The following is a 9,916-nucleotide window of genomic DNA, read 5'->3' as shown; positions in this document are numbered from 1 at the left end:
AGGTGATATCTTAGTGTAGTTTTGATTTGCATTTCCGTGATGATTAGTGATGTTGAACTCTTTTCATCTGCCTATTGGCCATGTGTATATCTTCCTTGGAAAAATGTCTGTTCGTATCATCTGCCCATTTTTTGATCACGTTGTTTGTTTTTTTGTTGTTCAGTTGTGTGAGTTCTTTATATAGTATGGAGATTAACCCCTTGTTGGATTTATGATTTGCAGATATTTTCTCCCAGCTGGTGAGTTGTCTTTTCTTTTTTCATTTTTATTTTTTACTTTTTTTTATTGTGGTAAAATACACACAACATAAAATTTACTGTTTTAACTACTTCAAAGTGTACAGTTCCGTGGCACTAAGTACATTCACGATATTGTGCTATCATCACCACTGTCCAGCTCCAAACTTTTTTATTACCTCAAACAGAAACCCCATACCCATTAAGTAGTCAGTCCCCATTCCCCCCCGCCACACACACACACCCTGGCCCTGGCAATCACAAATCTGCTTTCTGTCCCTGAGTTCCTTTTGGCTCCTGATTCCTAAGGAGAACAATCAAGTCATGATTGAAAAGAATTCTACATTCTGTATATTCAAGAATTTCATTTCAGTATTCCCTAAAGTGATTCCTCTCATTTCTATTAGAGGCTCCAGGTATCATGGATAAGGCTAGAATCCAAGTTCTGCTGCCCTGTTTCATCATCCCGTTTTGTTTTTTCTTAAAAATTTTAACATGTACTATCAAGTTGTCAAATTATTTTCACAGATACTACAATTGTATGTAGTGCATAAAATAAGTATGTTTTAATGTCTTTAAACATTATTCAATGTATAATGACTAAGAGACCATAAAAATGATCAGGCAGGGGCCTGCCCCGTGGCTTAGTGGTTAAGTGCGCATGCTCCGATACTGGCGGCCTGGGTTCGGATCTCAGATCCTGGGCGCGCACCGGCGCACCGCTTCTCCGGCCATGTGGAGGCCGCGTTCCACATACAGCAACTAGAAGGATGTGCAACTACGACATACAAGTATCTACTGGGGCTTTGGGGAGAAAAAAGGGGGAGGATTGGCAATAGATGTTAGCTCAGAGCCGGTCTTCCTCAGCAAAAAGAGGAGGATTAGCATGGATGTTAGCTCGGGGCTGATCTTCCTCACACACACACACAAAAATGACCAGGCAGATTTGGAAAAGGACCAAATAGAGTTTCTATAAATGAAAAACAGAATTATTGAAATCAAGTGTTACAAAAGGTGAGCAGGAGAGAAAACTAACAAGGGGGGATAGCGGTTGGCATTTGTGATTACTTCATGACCAGGTGCTAGGACTGGGAGGCCAGGAATCCCATCCCTCAGGAGGTCGGTAGGCTGGCTAGAGAGCTAGACCGCTACGTGGAACTACATAGAGCATAGAGTAGTAAGAGCTGGAGTAGAGAGCACGAAAGAACATAGAGGATGATGAAAAAGGTGTAATAGAAACCATTTTCTTGGGCCGGCCCCATGGCTTAGCGGTTAAGTGCACGCACTCTGCTACTGGCAGCCCCAGTTTGGATCCTGGGCGCGCACCGACGCACCGCTTCTCCGGCCATGCTGAGGCCGCGTCCCACATACAGCAACTAGAAGGATGTGCAACTGTGACATACAACTATCTACTGGGGCTTTGGGAAAAAAAAAAAGGAGGCTTGGCAGTAGATGTTAGCTCAGAGCCAGTCTTCCTCAGCAAAAAGAGGAGGATTAGCATGGATGTTAGCTCAGGGCTGATCTTCTTCAGAAAAACACAAACAAACAAAAAAAGAAACCATTTTCTTCTTTTCATTGACTTTAACACCACTTCATTGATATTCTAAGAAATTCAGGCTAGCAATCTCCACCGCCATCCCAGAATCTTGATGGGATAGCGTTTAGGAGCATGAGAAGAAGAAGAGAAGTCAAGGAATGACCACAGGTGATTCACAAATAAGTTGTAAATTCCCTTTGGGTAGTGGTAGGCCAATGCATATGCACATTTGAATTACTAAGTAACTACTACAGTAGTTTCCCTCACCCTCCAGATCCAGGATCTAATCGGGGGTCACACATTGCATTTAGTTCTCATGTCTCTTTAGTCTCCTTTTAGAACCTTTTTTGGGAGGTGAGTAGATAGGTGTCTTTTGTGTCATTGATATTTTTGAAGTGTCCAGTCAGTTGTTTGTAGAATGTCCCACAATCTGGATTTGTCTCTCTTCCTGTAGGGGTTTCAGGTTAAATGGTTTTGGTTAGAATACTACAGAGGAAATGTGTACATCTCATTGCCTTATGTCAAGAGGCAGATATTGTCATTTTGTCCCATTATTGGTGATGCCGAGTTTGATCTAAGGTGGTGTCTGCCCGACTTTTCCACCTTTAGGGTGCTTTTACATAAGTAATCGGGGTGGGGATGGTGGTGATAATTTTAGACCACTCCCCAACCTTTCACCTAGTGATTTTGGCATCTGTTGATGATCTCTTTCTGAATCAATTACTTCACTGGAGTTGCAAAATAGTGATTTTTCTAAATCTGTCATTCTTTTTACATTCACTGGCAGCTGTCTGTAAAGGCCAGATTTCCCTTGTCTCTCCAGTTGCATTTACTTTCTTTTCTCTTTGAGTATTACTCCAGCCTCTTGGATTCCCTTTATATTCAATGTGTTACAATCCATCACTGTCATTTTTGTAATGTTCAAATTATCCTGGATTCAGTCAGTTAGAATCCCTTTATGCTGTCTCCTGTGTCCTTTTGACATGCCCCCATCATGATTTTCCTTACTTTCAGGCACAAGATGTTCCTGATTCACCTTGAACTTTGCCAGCCCCAGTCATTGTTCCAAGGAGCCCTGGGTCATTTTAGTGGGGAATGATATTTGGAAATCTAGATAAACTAGTTTTGCTGAAGAGTAAGGAGTTTGAGGGAAGTAGTAGAAAGATTGAGGACAAATTGTGGAGTGCCTTGAAGATCAGGCCAGAGTTTGGTTTTACTCTGTTGGCTTTAGGGAGCCAACCGTTGGAAGCTGAGAACAGGGGAATGACACAGTGTGCGAGAGGCCATGGAGAGGAAGGTGGGAGGCAGGGGACAAATTGGAAGGGCATTGCCCACCTGATATGTTTGGAGGGGAGACAGATAGAACTGATACAGTTCTATCAGTTTGGGGACAGAGCAGTGATAGGTCCATAGAAAATGAAGTAAAAATAGACTGATGCAAACCACGGAAAACATTAGAAGAAAGGAAATGTGATCAGTTCACCATGTGGCTTATTTGTGAATAATATATAATCATAAGTTATACAAAGAATATTGATTTAACCAATTACAATATAATTATTTAGAGAATATGTTTGTATATGTATGTGGTACATCAAAATTGACTACAGCGGAGCCATTTTAAAATGGAGTTGGAGGGCCGGCCCCGTGGCTTAGTGGTTAAGTGCGCGTGCTCCGCTGCTGGCGGCCCGGGTTCGGATCCCGCACCGATGCACCGTTTCTCCGGCCACACTGAGGCCGCGTCCCACATACAGCAACTAGAAGGATGTGCAGCTAAGACATACAACTATCTACTGGGGCTTTGGGGGGAAAATAAATAAAATCTTTAAAAATAAATAAATAAATAAAATAAAATGGAGTTGGAGAAATAAAATAAAATGGAGTTGGAGCCGCCTTTCCAAAGAAACTGCTTTGCTGTCCTAAACCTTTGGACTGGGCCAAAATGGCCATTGTTTTACAAGCAACTGTTTGAGACGTCAGCAGGAAAATGGACTTCCGAATCACAAACACTGAGGATTGTGGAGTTTCTGAAGATAGAATCAATAGTCAATCAATGTTTAGCCAAGACTAGCTCTCTGCCTCCAACGCCAATGAAAATTCTTTGGGGGCCGGCCCTGGGGCCTAGTGTTAAGTTCCGTGCACTCTGCTTTGGCAGCCCAGGTTTGGTTCCCAGGCACAGACCTACACCACTTGTTGGCGGCCATGCTGTGATGGCGACCCAGACACAAAATAGAGGAAGACTGGCATAGATGTTAGCCCAGGGCTAATCTTCCTCAGCACAAAAAAAAAAAAAAATTCTTTGGAATACAACCTCCCTTCTTGGCCTTTAAAAGCCCCTGACTTTCACTCCCTAGTGGGACTCTATTTGGGTTTCTACCTGAATCCATGCTCCCTGAATTGCAATTCTTTGATCCCAAATAAATGCTTTGCCTCTTAAACTGGTTTCTGTTTTTGCAGGTTGACAGGTGTTTGTCGGGGGATATAGGATGGCTAAGGCCTCATCTTCCATGGAAGAAAGTCAACAGCTAATTTTAAAACTGAAAAAATGAAAAATAGCAGTGTGCATGTTATTTAGCAGTATGGAGGTGAATAGCAGAGGAATCAGCTTGGCAAATGGGAAGCGGATGCCGGGGCAGGCGGAGGGCGAGGGGTGAGTGCTGCAGGGCTGCTTTTTGTAGGGCTATTTGAGGTGTTCTTTGAGCTGTTTAAATGTGTCCTTTTCAGAACTGTGTTCATTTTACTACGAAAAATACATAATTTTAATGTAGTTTAAAACATTTTAAAAGAAGAAAGTCATGATAGTAGTTTTGGCGAGAAATCACGTCCTGAAGTAGGATGCTGTGGGGATGGCGGGAAGGGGCAAGTTCGAGGTTTAGGCAGGCAGAATTGAAGAATTGATGGTATCCCATCAGCCCTAGGGCTGTGGAGCTCAGGAGAGCCCCAGGCTGAGTCTGTGAGGTTGTGACGAAGCTAGTGCCATCAAAAGAAGTGAAAACACCCAGCTAGAGCAGGTGATGGAGGGAAGGAAGATGACAGACTATGGGCTTGGGATGTGTTGACTTTGAGGAACCAACAGGACAGGCAGGAAAAGAACAGCCAGAAGCTGGAACTGTCTAAGCAAGGGTTTGTGTCTGCGTCAGTGAAAGATGAGTGTGTGGCAGGGCACGGCGCCACATGACACAGACCACAGAAACAGGCCCTGCTGGCCGAGCTCGTGTCATAAAGCTACCTGGTGGAGCTCTGCATAGGGAAATGTGCTGTACTTCTCTAGACAGTGCTATTCCTGCAGCTAAGCAGCCACAGCTGACCTGAGCAGTGGAAGGTCTGGTGCAGATACCTGGAAACTACACATTTTAATCTCTGCCCTTTATTATTAATTTGTTTATTCAAATGTTGGGAGAGAAAACACATTGAACAACGAATTTTGCTAAAATTATGATTTAAAAAACTTGAGAGTTCAGTGAAAGTGGATGTGGGCTGGAACAATCAGGAAAAGGCATTAGGAAGAAAGTGTGGGATTCAGGTGCACAGAGGAGAAAGAAGTGCATTTCTGGCAGTCAATAGGAATAAGTATAGCGAATTCTGGGAATTAGGAAGAAGTGGTCCACTTGGGGCTAGCTGGGAGTTAGGAGATGGAAGACTGGACAGGAAGAGTGAACTCAGAAGGGTTTTTCCTGCAACAGGAGTCAATGAAAGTATTAAGTGGGAAACTGAGAGTTGCATTAACTTAGTCTCCCCTTTTTTTTTTTTTTACCTCTTTAGGACAAGATGTTAAAATCTTGTGTTAATCAGTTCCATTGTTTGTAAATTTGAGCTATAGAAATGGAGGAAATCTACCAAGCAAGAGTCACATTAAAGTTTTTATTTTTGTTTGTATTGTAAAACTAACATATAATCACTATAGAAAAAAGAATCGAGGGGGCCGGCCCCGTGGCTTGGCGGTTGGGGCGGTTGGGTGCGTGCTCCGCTACTGGCGGCCTGGGTTCAGATCCCGGGCGCGCACCGTCACACCGCTTGTCCGGCCATGCTGAGGCCACGTCCCACATACAGCAACTAGAAGGATGTGCAACTATGACATACAACTATCTACTGGGGCTTTGGGGAGAAGAAGGGGAAAAAAAAAAAAGGAGGAAGATTGGCAATAGATTAAAAAAAAAAAAGAAAAATGAATCGAAAAATATAGAGGGGCTGGCCTGGTGGCATACTGGCTGTTTGCATGCTCCGCTTCGGCGGACCAGGGTTCGGATCCTGGGCACGGACCTAGCCACCACTCATCAAGCCACACTGTGCCTTCATCCCACATATAAAATAGAAGAAGATGGGCACAGATGTTAGCTCAGGGCCAATCTACCTCAACCAAAAAAAAAAGAGGAAGATTGGCAACAGATGTTAGCTCAGGACTAATCTTCCTCACCAAAAAAAAAAAAAGAAAGAAAGAAAAATATAAAGAATAAAATAGGGCCGGTACCATGGCGTAGTGGTTAAGTTCGGCATGATCTGCTTTGGTGGCCCCAGTTCACAGGTTCAGATACTGGGCGTGGACCTACACCACTCATCAGTCACACTGTAGCAGCAACCCACATATAAAGTAGAGGAAGAGTGGCACAGATGTTAGTACAGGGCTAATCTTCCTCAGCAAAAAAAAAAAAAAAAGGAATAAAATAAAACCAACCATAATTCCATCTCTCCTAGGTGAGCCCTGCTCTGAATGTGAGGAGGCCCTTATCAGCTCCTATTTGTGGGGCCCCAGCTGATAGGCTGTGTTTGAAAAGCTCCACATCCAGCTTCCAGTTCTGTCTTCAGAATTTCCAACTGTGTTCTGGATGGCTCTCCAGGGTACCTATGGTTCTTGTGGCTGAAACAGCTCATCACTGATTCTCCCATTTTAGATCTCTGCTTCACCAACACCAGGCTGGATTCCAGCCCACAGCCACCCCAAGTGCTGAAATGATAATGGTTGCCCATTCTCATGTACAATTAGATGCTTTTTTGGGAAATATCAGATTTTTCCAAAAAATTGTTTCTCAATGTTTTTGGAGTTCCTACTGTGTGTCGTCTGCTGTTAGGTATCTAGTCCTGCAAATGTCCATCCCATTAGTTACCCAGTCTGTGCCTCTCAAATCTGTTTGCCTCTCTCCACTGATCTTGTTCTATTTGAGGCCTTTGGTATCACTGCCACAAACTACTGCCATTCCTTCTAAGTGCTCACTCCAGTTCAAACATCACATGCTGTGGTCACGATGATCACTTCCTTTGCCACTCTCATCTCTGGATACTTGCTGCCTCAAATCCCTTATGTTTTAGGTACATTGTCTTGAATTTACCAAGTCTGCTGCTGCTCCCTGTGCCTAGAATATTTCGTTCCTCATTTCTCTGCCTAGTGAAGTGCTACTTACCTTTTCACAATCAACTCAAATGCCATATCCTCTGAGAAGGTTGCTTCTAATCCTCTTAGAAGAAATGGCTACTGAAGGAAGATGAGCTGCCTTCTCTGCTAGGTGATCAGAGGAGGCTCTGTAGAGGTGGTGTCTGATCTAGAACTTACCTTTTACTGGGAGTGTACTTTCCACTGCAAGATGAGAAGAAAAGGAGAAAAGGATCTGGCACTGGCATGCTGCATTCAGGGGCACCTAGCAGTCTAGCCCTGTTGAACAGGCTGGGAAGGTATGTTCTGGGGCCACTGAAGATCTTTGAACCAAGGGAGACAATTAAAATAGGTAGAGAATTATTGATGAGTGTGTTTCTGATTGTACTGGATAGCCAAACAGATTTTGGACTATGTGGGTCGTAGTCTGCTTGGAGAAACAACTCAGGTGTCCCCACTCTCCAGGCACAGTTATTGCTGACTTCTTACTGTGCATTTTGTACAGCACACATCATGTAGAATTGTGATTATCTGTGTCTCTTATTTTTTCAGGGCAGTCTCTGTTTTATTTTTTTCCCCTATAGCACCCAGCACAGGGCCTTGAACATTGCATATTAGAATGAATGGGTGTATCTTCAACAACTAAGTGCTTTAATATATTTTTCCAAAGAAGCTTCTATATTATCCTTTCCAGCAAGCCCCTAGAAACAAGTATCATATTAATATCCAGATCTCAGCCACTTTCTCGTCCAGAAGTTAACTTTGGCGTGAGCAAGGCTGGGGCTCCAGCTGTCCTTCAGTAGGACCTTTGCTTGGGCAAGGTCTTGGAGTTGTTTCCCGCCAACCCCTCCTCTCAGCCGCCCCACCCGCGCATCCCCGGGCGTGGCCGAGCGCGGCGCCTTTAAGAAAGGGGCGGAGCACAAGTGGAAAGACAAAGCCCCTGGCCGCGCGCTCCCCCTCCCCCGCCGGCGCACCACACGGACAGTGGTGCCCGGATGTCGGTGTCGCCGTGGGTGACAGATGGCGCAGAGTCTATATGTTAGGGGGCTTCTCTGGCTTGACCTCCTTGAATTCTCGGCCTTTCGGTCCCCCGCTGTCCTCCACTTTCAACTCCGCCGCTGGAGGCCCGCACTCCTGTCACCAGCGCTTACATAACGTGACCTTTCACCTCTTCATACTGCCCTCTAGTGCGCTGCAACCCAACTACGCGGCTGGGGAAGGGGGCGGGACCCATGAGCAGAGCGGCAGCGCCTCTGAGCCAATACAGTGTGAACGGTGACCAGCTCTCCACCTATTGGAGCATTCGCTACCGGCGCCACAGGGGAGCAAGTTAGTGTGTGCGCTGGCCGGGCGAGGGGGAGGAGGGGAATCTCCCGCCATTTTTCAATAATTTCCTCCGGTGCAGCTGAGGAGGAGTCGTGATTGCAGACCGCGGGGACCTGGAGCGAAGGTTGGCTGGAGGCTGCCCGGCGGCGCAGCGGCGTGCGTCGGAGTTCCGTGCCCTGGCGTCCCGTTGCACGGCCCTCGCGCGGCCGCGCCGGCGGTGAGGGAGCCGAGTTCGCGCCGCCCTCTCACCCCTCCCCTCCCCCACCACCCCGGGAGCCTGCGCTCGCTCCGGGCCGCGGGGCCTAGTGCCGCCCGCGGGCTCATCGGGGCCGCCGCCGCCGCGATGGCGCCGCTCCTGGGCCGCAAGCCCTTCCCGCTGGTGAAGCCGCTTCCCGGCGAGGAGCCGCTCTTCACCATCGCGCACACCCAGGAGGCCTTCCGCACCCGGGAGTATCCTTTCCGGCCGCGCCGGCCAGACCGCCCGCGGGGGGTGGGGGGTCCGGGCAGCCCCGCGCGGCGGCAGCTGTCACCGCGCCCGGCGCCGCCGGGCCTGCGCCCGAGCCCGAGCCCGCCGTTCCCGGGTTGGGCCCACCCGCCCTCCTTCCGCGGCTCGGCACTTTGTCCCCGGGCCTCGCTGGCCGGGAGCGAACCCCGCTTCCCCCGCCTTCAGGGCTTCAGGCCTTCGGTGCCGGGGGAGCGGCGTTCCTTCGCTCTTTCCTCTTTACCTGAAGTTGCTGAAATTGCGCCCGCGCGGCCTCGTGGTCCTGCTTGTACAGTCTCGACTGCGTTTACCCCGATCTCTGGGGGGCATTCGTGTTTTCTCCTCCCGGATGGACTTCAGGCTGGTGATGATCTGACAGGATCGGGAGGTAGAAAACCGAGAATGAATTCCCAGGCTTAGAGAAAGGGAAGAAGAAGAGTTCCCTTGGAGGAGCTGATGCTTGCTTCTCTGGGCATGCACAGGTTTGAAATTTTGACGATTTAGGAGATTGGTATTTGGTTTTAAGTAAAATTATGCACGATGTTTTAAGGAAGGAGCATCTTTTCTTAAATAAGCATTCTCTTTTCTAATGTTTAAGATTTCTTGCACAAGCTTAGTCTTTTACTTAAAAGTGGTACGACTTGATTTACTTTGTTTGTGGATGCCAGATGAGTCCTTTGTGAAGCTTAAGTGTAAAAAGTAGCTTTCTGAATCGAGCTTGCTTTAGTGTACAGAAAGCTTCAAGAGTGACGGCTAATGTATTAGTATTTCGTTTTATCAGCTTTTTCCCTTTGGAAAGACTTGACTTCTTAGTAGTTTCTACTTGCTTCTGTATAGGAAGAAGTGCCCATGTGAGCGATATTATTCCATTTCTCTTGGATCCTCCTTTTAATGCAATACTTTATAGGATAACATCATTCTTGTTTGAGTGCAGTTTGTGAATATTGGGTGTTTACATACGAAGAGACCTG

General features: G+C 46.7%; 1 protein-coding gene across 3 annotated transcripts in view; it reads left to right on the top strand.

Annotated features, from left to right (window-relative positions):
* Nucleotides 1-8,482: 8,482 nt before the first annotated feature.
* BAZ1B (bromodomain adjacent to zinc finger domain 1B) overlaps nucleotides 8,483-9,916 on the top strand; it is a 66,248-nt gene continuing 64,814 nt past the window's right edge. For all 3 annotated transcript variants that reach the window (XM_087417727.1, XM_087417728.1, XM_087417729.1), the window contains exon 1: nucleotides 8,483-8,914. In XM_087417727.1, coding sequence (XP_087273853.1) covers nucleotides 8,808-8,914 — 107 coding nt within the window. In that variant the 5' untranslated portion in view covers nucleotides 8,483-8,807. The remainder of the gene's footprint in view (nucleotides 8,915-9,916) is intronic.

Source organism: Ceratotherium simum, chromosome 26, assembly GCF_057802395.1.
Source record: "Ceratotherium simum simum isolate JZ-2026a chromosome 26, ASM5780239v1, whole genome shotgun sequence".
Lineage (NCBI taxonomy): Eukaryota > Metazoa > Chordata > Mammalia > Perissodactyla > Rhinocerotidae > Ceratotherium > Ceratotherium simum.
Note: the sequence above shows the minus strand (reverse complement) of the source record. Positions and strands in the feature narration are given on the sequence as shown.